This window comes from Sparus aurata, chromosome 2 (genome assembly GCF_900880675.1).
Source record: "Sparus aurata chromosome 2, fSpaAur1.1, whole genome shotgun sequence".
Classification (NCBI taxonomy): Eukaryota; Metazoa; Chordata; class Actinopteri; order Spariformes; family Sparidae; genus Sparus; species Sparus aurata.
In genome coordinates, this window is record NC_044188.1 from 4,358,076 (window position 1) to 4,370,645 (window position 12,570).

Here is a 12,570-nt window from a genome sequence, read left to right on the forward strand (position 1 = left end):
CGCTCCACGCCAGTTTTTAAGACCCTGATAAAGTGCTGGCGCGATCTGTGTCCATCCTCGCTGACACCACCGGCAGCCAATTAAATTCCCTCCAGGACGGGCCAGACTCAGAGGCAGGTGGTGTTTGGTAAAGAGGGACATTAAGGGCTCTCTGGCCTCGCGTGTTGGCCAACAGAAGAAATATTCACGACCTTGACTGGAAAGAAAAATCTCAGTGCAGTAGAATTTCACACACACAGTATTATTATTATTATTATTATTGATAATAATAACACCTCTGATGAAGACAGTCTCACATAACAAACGAGGTTGAGACCCAGCTCGACCGTGCTGCCTTCAGGTTACGTAGGAACTGGTAACGTCATGACTCAGCCTACATCCAAAAATAATGCGACTGCTGTTGGTGTGAAATGGACAAGACTGCAGTTTTTTTTAGGAAGCGCACACACACACACACACACTCCATAACGTCACACAATGCAGCTCAACGGTCACATTTTTCAGTGTGACATTTCTACCTAGACATTTGTCTGAACGCAGCGTGAGTCGGTGCTGAAAATGTCACAAGACTGCCAGAAGGTTTCCTCCAAAGGTTCAAGATTGACGCTTTCAAATTTCAAAATTGCAATTTTGTTTTCACATTAATCTCCCTAATGATCTGTTTTGACTTTGCATTTTAAAACAGACTGAAGCTTTTAAATCCGCTGGCAAAAAAATCAAAAACAGGCCCAGTCTGAGAGTTGAACAGCAGGACGTGCACGGATGTGTTGAGAGGACCGTGAGAGGTAAACCAAGTAAAGTGACTGTTTATCTGAACTCATAAGGGCTGTTGCTCAACAGCAACAAGCATCTGCTCAGTTTCAGCCACACAGATGCCTGATAACACTGCGCCCTGCACGTATATGTTGGTGATAGAGAACTGCCTGGACCGCATACTGAACACTGTGACACCAGGCTGCCTTTATGTTTCATTCTCCATCAAACTGGAAATGTTTTACGTAAATTCAACTGCTCTCTGATTCATTTCCTGATAAAGCCCCCGAAAGACTCACAGAGCTGACTCACTGAATCTGAATCCAAGGAAGTATGAAGGCAAAAATACTTGCGAAATGGTTTGAAATAGAATTTGTTTAAGAGAAACAATATCCCATTTTTATAGCAAGAGAATGAAGACGTCCTAGAATACCCTCCGCTGCTCTCCATAAATTTTGGATGGCTGGTTTTGCAGAGCGAGTTCATGCATTTTTCATCTGAGCCACTTCTGAATCGGTGGCCAGCTGACGCTGGTCCTCGCCACCAGCCCCAAATCAATTAATCAGCAGGTGTGCAGCGACTCTGTAGACTGTACGTCGCAAATTCTTCCTGACAGCATGGATTACTTTCTCTTTCACCGCACTCCCACCACGAACTGTATATCTATCAAACACACACACACACACACACACACATGTATGTACACATTTGCCTAAGTGCCTGTGTGTGACGTTAGCTCAGGGCCATTTCGCTCACCTCCCTCAAACTCTGTCTGACAGTTCCCAGAGTTTTCCTTCAGGCTCTCCTCCTCGTTGATGATGATGTTCTCGATGTCCTTCATGGTCAGGTGATCGCGGAAGGCGTAGAACAGGATGTGTTTCAGCTCCTCCAGGGTGATCCTCTGCATGTCGAACTGCAGGAGGACAGAGATGAGACGAGGAGATTTTCATAAAAGAGACACTATTTTGCTTCTTATACATAAATGAACTGTTCTGCCGTATTCCCGGCAGGATGCAGGATTAACCGAGCAGGAACTTACTCGAGTGTGTATTCATGTGTCGAAACTCTTCTACGATTTTTGGGACGAGCGCTTCAGCTTTAATAAAACAGAGCCAATAATAACTTGAATTTGACTTTCTGCTGCCAACAACTTACAATAAATAATTTGCACTAAAAAGCTCAAACTCATAAATCGCGACGCATGTTCCAGAAAGTCTTCACCGCGCTCGTCCCGGGTAACTAACACACCTCGCGCTCCGATGCGTTCACTTTAATCAGAGTGCGTTGATGCATTGATTAAATTGAACGTGCAGAGGTCACAGCCTGAGAGTGATTGATTTATTGTTCGGTTTGAGAATTTACGCAACTCAAACATGCACATACACGCGCTTGATTTGAAGGTCATACGAGACCGACCGCTGAAGTTTTTGTTTCTGAAATTGCGGATGAAAACGCCACGTCACCAAAATGCTTCAGAGCTGTAATGAAACGGTGATTTAAAATGTCTCCGTATCAGTGTGCTCGAAAGCAGAAAACACAATTTGAACATGAGTAAAAGGCATCAATAGCGGGAAATGAGTGTGATGATGTTTTAATCAACTCTCAGACTCACTGAAAGTCCAGCGGCAGCTCAAAAGACTGATTTTCTCTGATTTGCTGTGAATGTTGGCATCAACAGCCGCTCATATTTACTGACTCAGTGAACACAACTCATTTTATCAGGCCGGTCTTTGCTGTACACATCTGATTACAAGCTGATTATGAACACGTGTTATTTGCCTGCCGTGATACGACAACAGAATTAGCAAATAATGGATTTTCCCTCTCCCCCTTTTCTAAATCTGGCACGGCGTTGAGAAACCTTTCTGACAGATTTAGTATGAGAGAAAAAATATATAACACAGAAGCACCATCCAAACTGATGTCACAGACTTTGGACTGACATGAATGGGTCATTTGGGACGTCTCCACCTATCCCTGAGCTCCCCTCAACAAAGCAGCCGAGCGGCTACGAGGTCCAGCCGTCAGCCCGCCGGGTAAGCCGGCTCTTTTTCTGTGCTCTGCTCTCACAGTCTTAAGCACCTGTTCCATGCTGGAATGGACAATAACCCCCCTGTGACCCTGAACAGAAAAGCCTGCACAGAGAATGGATGGACACGCACAATAATAAAGAGTCAGACTAGTGAAGCCCACAGAGCTGCGGCAGGCAGAGGAACAAGCTGAGGTACGAACTCTGACCACAGTGGCAGGAAAAGATGTTACTCAGAAGATACACCATCAACATTTTCTGATTCCTGAAATATTAAAGGGATATTCCGGTGTAAGTTTAATCCATGGTCTAACACACCGTGAAACTGTGTTAGACTCCCTCTCGAGAGATTAAGTTAGCAGACCGCTAATTTACGGAGTTTTATCAACCTCAGAACGACCGCAAGACAACAATACACTGCAGTAAATGGATCCTAAATATAAACCGCCACCAAAAAGCCACAAATAATGCTCAGAACAGCACCAAACTTCAGCAACAGTACAAATAGGGTCTCAGCACATAGTCCGGGGCATCTAACCTCCGCTAGCTTAGCTGGATTTCTACTGAAAAGCTGACTAAATTTACCACTCTTCTGCAGCAGCTTCCTGTTGACGGGAAGTCCCGACGAGTCGATTACCGAGTGCAGTAGAGTTCCGTGGCTCATGGATGAAAATGTCTGTTTATGACTCCATGGAAAAGCAATCAAAGTTCATATGTGTCTTACCTGCCAGTTTATAACAGTTATTATCGAGAGCGGACAGGGAAAAGAACAGAATTGAGCATTTCTAACCGCACTTGGTAATCGTCGCGTCGGGACTTCCCCGACCCGGAAGCTGATGGAGGAGAGTTGAAATCTGTTTTTAGCTTCACAATAGAAATCCAGCTAAGCTAGCGGAGGTTAGATGCCCCGGACTATGTGCTGAGACCCTATTTGTACTGTTGCTGAAGTTTGGTGCTGTTCTGAGCATTATTTGTGGCTTTTTGGTGGCGGTTTATATTTGGATCCATTTACTGCAGTGTATTGTTGTCGTGCGGGCGTTTCTGAGGTTGATAAAACTCCGTAAATTAGCGGTCTGCTAACTTGATCTCTCGAGAGGGAGTCTAACACAGTTTCACGGTGTGTTAGACCATGGATTAAATTTACACCAGAATATCCCTTTAAATGTGAATATTTCCCGTAGGGCTGCCTGATAAATTGAATTTTCATCATCATCATCATCAGATGAAGCCCCAGCTAGCCGTTAGCTACCCTGACAAAAGTAATCGGCATCGGTTTGTAGGTGGTTGCCAGGTTATGATGGCTGTGGGAGGAGAGGAAAGCGATGAAAATGTGGTGGACGAAGACCTGGTGGTGAAAAGAAACAGCACTTCTGCTGTATGGACTTATTTTGGATTCAGGAGAGACAACATTGTTACAAACAACTTCTAGAGGAAACACAACCAACCTCCATCACCACCTGCAGTACAACCATAAACACCTACACCAACAATTCAAAACTAACGTTAGTCATCATTAACTGTATAGTTAATAATATGCAAACTCCAATATTCTTCATATCATATTCAATACTCATATCGTGCAGGCCGTATTTCCTGGTTTCTCTCCTCCTCGATGACAGTAACCTGATATCTGCGTGGACATAACAAGACATCTCTGGCTTTCTCTCGTTCTTTGTCACCTCAGACCTTCGATCAACTCATCGATTAATCAAGAAAATTATCAAAAATAAGATTCAGCTGCAGCCCTACAGCCACTAACAGTGACTTGCAGCCTCATGTCCAAATCACAGGAGAGACTCTCAGCCGAACACGAGAGCGTTCTGACCCTTCATCTAAAATTTCAATCACTTTAATGGCCTGATGCCAGTTTTAAGGACAGTCTGGGGCAAACCATTCCTCTTACCAATAAAATGCAGGTTTTTATATCCTTCCATGGCCTTGTATTTTTCAGCCTGGACTGAACCTCGGGATAAAAGTTTCTTCCGCATTTTGAAACCGTCAGTGTGGAGTCGAGTCCTTCTATGAGTGATGAAAAACGAGCTTGCAGAGGACAGATTTAAAGTGCCTGGGTGGATCCAACAGTCGATCTGGACTCATTTTACGGCTCTTAACAGTTCTACTTTTGAAATAACATTTTCCAGGGTGTGAAAAGCAGAGAGACTCCAGCTCGGTTCAGATAAAGAAGCCCCCAGAGAGCGCCGTCATCGACGGAAATGGATCCGAGACACAAGCCGGCGATTATATTGATCGACATTAGGCCCCGACACTCTGTGAAGACAGGTAGGATATAGAAGTGGAAAAACTCTTGAATGCTATCTATTCCTCACATTCAGCCAACATCCTTCAACTTATTTTCATCTTGATTTGCAAATCCCAAATCCCAGAGTGCATCTGTAGCGCTCATTAATACTGAGATGAATTATACACATGAACAGACAGAGAAGGAAAAAAAAACGTTTGCTGGACTTCCTCGCAGAGCCTGCTGCATGGATAATTATATAAATCACTGCATAAATCACGCTGGACATAAATCACACTTAGCATCAATAGCATTCGTTATCTCTCCACCTCAGAGACGGCTAATGAACATTCATACCCATCATGCCTCCAATGTTAATCAGCCTCCATAAAGATTCATTATCAAAGCTAATTAAAAGTTGGGGGTCAGCGGTTCATCCTTTGTTTGCCGGGTCGTTAATCAGAGGAGAAAGTAAATGCAAGTGTTGGCAGGACAGAGGTTTAATAAAAAGGTACACAATGATAGATTGATAGATCACGTATGTGTTAGTGAGACGTAAATTAAAAAGAAGATGAAATAATTATTCCACATGTTTGCTATGAATGTGAGTATGTAGGTGTTTAATGTGCTGAGAGTTTGGTTTTGGATAAAAATAAATAAATTTAATATTCTGCAGATAAATGTAGAGAACATTCAACAACAACGCTTAAGTGTAGGCACAAAAAACACTTGGTTAGGCTTCGGAAAACTTCATGGTTCGGCTTAAAAAAAACTGTTTTGGTCGCAACTAACACGCTACAAGTCCCGAGGTCTCGTTGAAAACACGGGCTCGAACGTGACTTCCGATTGCCCAACATTCTGTCAAAAACATCTGCTTTTTGTCTCCACAAACAGTTCTCAAAACGGTCTGTTTGGATGTTGGAAAGTTGTGGAGGTTTCACACTGATAAATGCTGAGATGCAGACTCAAACTGCCGTCGGCATCACAAGCTTATATAACAAGATATCCAACAGAAAAAGACTCATGTCAAGTTTCAGATAATCATTATTCTGTCCGCACACATCCACATTCACGACCTGAAACCTCACCAGGTGTGAGTATAATCGCTGATATATATCGATCTAATATCTCCCATCATGTGGAGCAGCATCACAGTTTCTTTTGCATCAGAACAAATGAGACGCCCCGCAGACAGAGAAGCTTTGTTCATCCCTCCTCTCGTCTCCTCTCCCTCGATGAAACTCTACCCCCGTCCTAAACAGACAGATCCACCTGGAGCGCCCCGGCAGCATCTGCCACTTAAACCTACAGCCAGCTCCTGTGTCACCTCTCCCCAAGAGAGACGGGTCGGCAGCCTAATTGTGTTTACTCGACCTTCGCACAACCTTGCTGCTCCTAACGACACCGGCGCCGGCAGACATCAAAGTCTGCCGGCGCTTCATTTGCCAGGGAAAAGAGAGACAAGCCGGAGGATAGATTCATTCACTGAGAACTCCAGTGGCAGATAAGAGAAAGCCATTTTATTTTTCTCTTTTCACATCCCACGACTTGCTCGGCCCAGATTCACATCCAGGCATGGAGTGACCTTTACCGGAGAATATGGTGAAAGAAAGGGGAGCAGAGAAGAATGAAGCCTCAGGATCTGAAGTGACTCCCACAAAAAAAAGATCTTTAGTGAGACACCCAGTGTTGAGTGACCTACAGTTTTATATTGAACCTCGTGCACAGAGAGGAAACCTTCTGCCACACAGTCTTCACAGAAGTTCCCTCTGAAGTGTAATCACATGCCTCGGGCGCAGACGCTTTTAATGACTCTGGAAAAGTTGGAAATGTCAGGAACTGTGAAGAGCTGCTGCGGTTACAGCTCAGAAGTTTCTCTGCGCCGACGACGGGATGCGACGACGGAGATCTGCTCTGTTACTAACAAACAATCTTCTCTGAGCTGAATTAATCTTTTATTCGTGCTAAAAAGAATTCCCACAATATCAACAAGAAATATAACTTCAATCTGTGATATCTGAGACGCCATCAGTCTAATTCTTTAGACGACAGATAAAACGGGCCAAGACATCCTCTTCCATGTACTGGTGATTGTTTCCAGTCCAATTAGCAATCTTAAAGGAGTTTTATCAACCTCAGAAACGACCACACGACAACAATACACTGCAGTAAATGGATCCAAATATAAACCGCCACCAAAAAGCCACAAATAATGCTCAGAACAGCACCAAACTTCAGCAACAGTACAAATAGGGTCTCAGCACATAGTCCGGGGCATCTAACCTCCGCTAGCTTAGCTGGATTTCTATTGTGAAGCTAAAAACAGAGTTCAACTCTCCTCCATCAGCTTCCGGGTCGGGGAAGTCCCGACGCGACGATTACCGAGCGCGGTTAGAAATGCTCAATTCCGTTCTTTTCCCTGTCCGCTCTCGATAATAACTGTTATAAACTGGCAGGTAAGACACATATGAACTTTGATTGCTTTTCCATGGAGTCATAATCATACATTTTCATCCATGAGCCGCGGAACTCTACTGCACTCGGTAATCGACTCGTCGGGACTTCCCGTCAACAGGAAGCTGCTGCAGAAGAGTGGTAAATTTAGTCAGCTTTTCAGTAGAAATCCAGCTAAGCTAGCGGAGGTTAGATGCCCCGGACTATGTGCTGAGACCCTATTTGTACTGTTGCTGAAGTTTGGTGCTGTTCTGAGCATTATTTGTGGCTTTTTGGTGGCGGTTTATATTTGGATCCATTTACTGCAGTGTATTGTTGTCGTGCGGTCGTTTCTGAGGTTGATAAAACTCCGTAAATTAGCGGTCTGCTAACTTGATCTCTCGAGAGGGAGTCTAACACAGTTTCACAGTGATTTAGACCATGGATTAAATTTACACCGGAATATCCTTTTAACACCCATCGAAATCAATTAAAGTAAAAGATATCTGCTGGCTACATCAGAAGCCCTCAAATATCGGCTGACACTCCCCGAAGCTTCCTCTTCATCAGATGATAGCCGATGGACTCCAAGATTACATTTCCCCCCCCGACGTGTTTCGTCTCTGTTGCTCTCCACACAGATCGTTTACCAGCAGAAACATGATAAATCAATACAACTCGGACTACAAATGCAAATGAGGATGCTTCTGGTCCCCCCAAAATAAGAAGGCACCATGTAATTAAGAATATAAAAATGGTCGCTGACGGATGTTTTCATCGAACATCTGTTTTTTAGATTATGGCTTTAAATCCCTGGAGATTGTGGGAGCCTGTGATATGTTTGATAACTTGTGATAATTTGATTATGGTAGTATTATCTCAAACATGATCAACTCAAGCAATATCTTCTCCTGGGTATCAGGGGGGGAAAAAAAAATCAATGAAAGTATTATTGCCATGAGCACAATCAAGCTCAGCCTGAGGAGATGCATGAGAGTGATTTTCTCACCCTGGCAGGAACACCGTCCTTGGATTACTTTTTTTTTTTTTTTTTTATGATTTTGCTCAATCGATTACGCGCCTGTCCTTCACACCGCAGAGTGGATTCAGGACTCGGGCCTGAAAGAGAAAGCGCCGCTCGTCTCTGCACTCGTAAATGAGGCGTGTTCGGCTGCTTTCACACACACAGGCGGTGAGAAGGTGCCAAGAGCCAGCATCCATCCATCTGCTGAGTTCAGCCCTCTGCAAGCACGGCCAAATTATAACCGCTACAGATAATGCTCCGCACACGCTGAATCCAATTACATGCATTTGCTAATCTAAAATTTTTTTTAAACGCAACGGGCTGGCAAGCATTTTGTTTTAACAGGCAGAAATATGAATGCGTTTGAAACATACTGCAGCAGAGGACACGGGGGTTTGAATCCAGAGCAACGTCGAGGAGCCGGAGACAGACAGGGATTTTTATGAGCTCCGTTCTTTCCAACAAGCCCTTAAAAAAAAAAAGCAGTTTTTATACTTGGGCCACATTCGCTTGTCTAAATGACTAATAAGCGCACAAAATTGGGAATTGGATCAGTAGATTGCCTCAATATGCAGCTGCAAAACAGACTGCAATGGCTGGATTGTCCTCTGAAAGTGCTTGTTTTTGACACTGACACTTTTTATAATGTCCAGCAAAAAGTTAAATTGCAAAATCTTTGTTTAACCAGAGACGGCTGTTACATCGCTCTCCTCAAAGCCGCCAGAATCCGTTGACAAACCCGGTGATTTACAGTTAAATGTTAAAATATTCCTCCCTCTTTGCTCCTCTGGCGATCACATTTAACCAGACTCCATTGCAAAAAAGAGCAATTTTTACAGATCATCATAAAAACACGGCTCATTCAAATAAAACTCTCTGTTGCTCGTCCTTCCACTGACACAACAATCACCCAAACTCTCATTCGGTGATTGTTTTCTCATAATTAAACCTTCATTTATTGGGTAAGATGTGAAAATATCAGGAGAAGGGAGGTCAGGAATCAAAATGGATCGAGGGGGAAACAGCGACAGAGAGACAGAATATTTTCACATCCAGCTTGGTAAAACTGCAGTTAAATGACTGAATGTTTTTGTCAATTAAGTTTGGTGAGCGATACAAGAGATGCTTAAGGATTATGTTGCATGGCTGCTGGACGAGGCTATTTTCTGGACACATTTCAAAACATTTCCGTGCCCATTTGTCATTTAGATACATAAATGTGTAAAAACGGAGCCCAGGTTTAAAACCCTCGATTACTCTCTTTCTTAAACATGTCGTCTCTTCATTGTCAGTGCCTGAAGTTATTCTTTGTGGTGTTTGTCTGTGAACTGATGGTTTCTATCACTTCAATTTCTTTTGAAAGGCAACACAAGCAGTGAAATCTCTGGATGTGGTTGATGGGTTTGAATGCAGCTCTGATGATGACGGCAGGATTTAAAACAAGCTTCTCAGCTGCAGGAAACAGATCTGTGTCAGAGACAGGAGTCATATATTTTCACAAGGTAAACAAAGGTTTGTAAATTAACTACACAAACCTGCAAAGGTATACGAACAAAGACACCTTGGCGAGACCTCTGAGGTGGTTAGAAAAACCTCAAATCCTGCGAGATCAGTCGGTCTGAGTCTCAACGCTGCAGTGACAATATAAACATGAGATTCATGTGCGTATATGTGTACATACAGTTATGTCTTTACAATTGCACTGCATTGCCAGACCATGAAATAAAATGTGGTAAGGGAAAAAAAAAAAATTCTTATGCAACCAAGCTGATGTGTCATCCAGACGAGGATGACAGTTCTCTACCCTCCACACTAAATTGCACCCTCTTGCACTTTGGGAAGTTGCAGCTGTCAATTTTACAATTTCAACATTTCCTTTGGATTTTTGTGGAGGCCTTGCTCGCATCACCACTCAGCCAGGAGAGAGTGAAACACAGTTCAATCCACCGACTGGATGTGTGTACTGTAGTGACAATGAAAATTAACAAGTCGATGCTTCGACACCTTCATGTCAGTAGGCGCCGACCCCATCAGCTGCTCTATGTGGGAGGAGTTGTACAGTAACGTCTCGTCATCACTTGATACCATCGAACCGTCTCTGAGCGCTCGTCACTCTTCAGGACGTCCCTCCCTGCAAACTCTTCCACTGCTTACGGCTGGTAATATTTATTGCCGGGGCATTTATTATTTACAAAGCAGTTTATATACACTCTTGCATTATTCACAATACAGTATCTGAACCAGCGCACAGTTTTCCCATGACGACCCTTCTCAGTTTCAAGAATAAACAAGTTCTCCAGCTCTTTCGTTCTTCTCTTAGCTTTCTTCTTTGTGTGCAGTTTTTACATTTCAAGCTTTTACTTCCATATCATGACTTTCTACGTAACTTCCGCTTGCATAGCCATGACACAACAACAGTTAGGCTGTCATTCTCCATTAACGACACTAAATTTCAGCACATTTATTTTCCTTTTTATACGATTCATTATTTAAAAACCCCCATATTAACCTGGATATCACTATAACCTGGAAAATAACTCTGTCAATTAATGAAAACATGTTAAAGAGGACCCGTCGTGCTCATTTCCAGCTTTATATCCTATTCTGTGACTACACTGCAGTAGCTTTTCATGATTCACAGTTGAAAAAAAAACACCTACTTCATCTAATCCTGGCCTACAGGAGGCTCCTCTGTTCGTCCTTTTTCTGAAACACCCTGTTTAAATTCCTGCTCTCTGCATCAAAGCCCAACTTGATGAGGTCAGACCTCGAATGTTACTGCACGAGAAAACACATCTTCACAACTTTATTCACTGATTTTGTTGAAGCGGGGAGAGAGTCAGCTAATCGGACCTCTTACTGCACAGAGAGCTAAGCTAACAGGCTAATGGTGCCTATTGTCATGTTACAGTTAGCAGCAGCTAGCACAACTTTTAGCAAAAACTAAAGCTATCCATCTTTGAAACGCTGTATATTTTACAGAAAGTTCACTCGGAGCAGCTGGGGGACGTCAGAGGGAAAACCAGAACATATTTTCCATAGAATATGATCCGCTATGAATCACCTCAGCATGAATAACTAGAAAGACTGAGCGGGTGCACGGGTGCATCCCTGTACTTTGTGGGCGTCCTGTGTCTGCAGAGTTAATCCGGCAAACGAGCTGACGACAAAATGCCTTCAGATCGTCCTGAAAGTGACTGTGGAGTCATTGCATTCAGAGCTTTTTGCTCACAGGGATCATTTTAGATCTGTTTACCTGATTATTTTAAACTTTGGCAACAGCCAATATGACTATTGTAACATCTATGTGTCAGAAAATACGAAACAGATCCCTTTTAACAAGGATGCAGCATCAGACAGAACATGACTGCACTGTAGGTGTATTTCTGCAGGTTTTTCACAGGACATGCTACAGGTAATATGGTTCATTATGTCCTCTCCTCCTGCTTAATGTCTGGGTCCAACACACGCACATTTTTTTCCTCGCTGAAATGAACGCTCAGCATTTTTATCGATCTCTGCCTATCCACCCCCCCCCCGAACTGCCCCGAGCCGTGAGGAAAAAAAATAAAAATGTCTCCATTACCACTGCGTTACCCGGCCGTCAAAGGGCAGGAGATTAATTGCGAAAAAGAAAACATAACATGCGCCACGAGACTCACAAACAGGCAGAAAAATGAATTGGGGCTCATATCTCGAACGAGTCAGCGGTGTGTTAAAGTGACAGAAACATTGGCCACATGGGGCCCTGATGAAAATGGAATTGTACTTGGATTCTCATGGAGGGAATCTGTACACATTCAGGCCCTGAGGGAAATAACCAGACCTCTGCTGACGCCTTCACCCCTTGTTGCTGTTTTCATCCTCTGCGACAAAAACAACTTATCATGCATTCGTCTTGAGTATCTCCGCTGCCTGTTCAGACAGAAACAGACGACAGAAAACTGATCAAAGAGGCTCCGATAAATGCTCGCATCAGGTATTTAACAGTCTGCGAGTCCGTCGGGGAAATCCATTTGTGCGTACAAAAAAAAGGTAATATTCTCCTTTGAAGACACTTACTTAACATTCGCTTTTCACTCGCTGCAAGCA

At 43.4% G+C, this 12,570-nt stretch overlaps 1 protein-coding gene across 2 annotated transcripts in view; it reads right to left on the reverse strand.

Moving 5' to 3' along the window:
- The window catches only part of caln1 (calneuron 1), a 74,022-nt gene that overhangs the window by 9,827 nt on the left and 51,625 nt on the right, over positions 1-12,570 (reverse strand). For both annotated transcript variants that reach the window (XM_030396508.1, XM_030396500.1), the window contains exon 5: positions 1,510-1,666. In XM_030396508.1, coding sequence (XP_030252368.1) covers positions 1,510-1,666 — 157 coding nt within the window. The remainder of the gene's footprint in view (positions 1-1,509; positions 1,667-12,570) is intronic.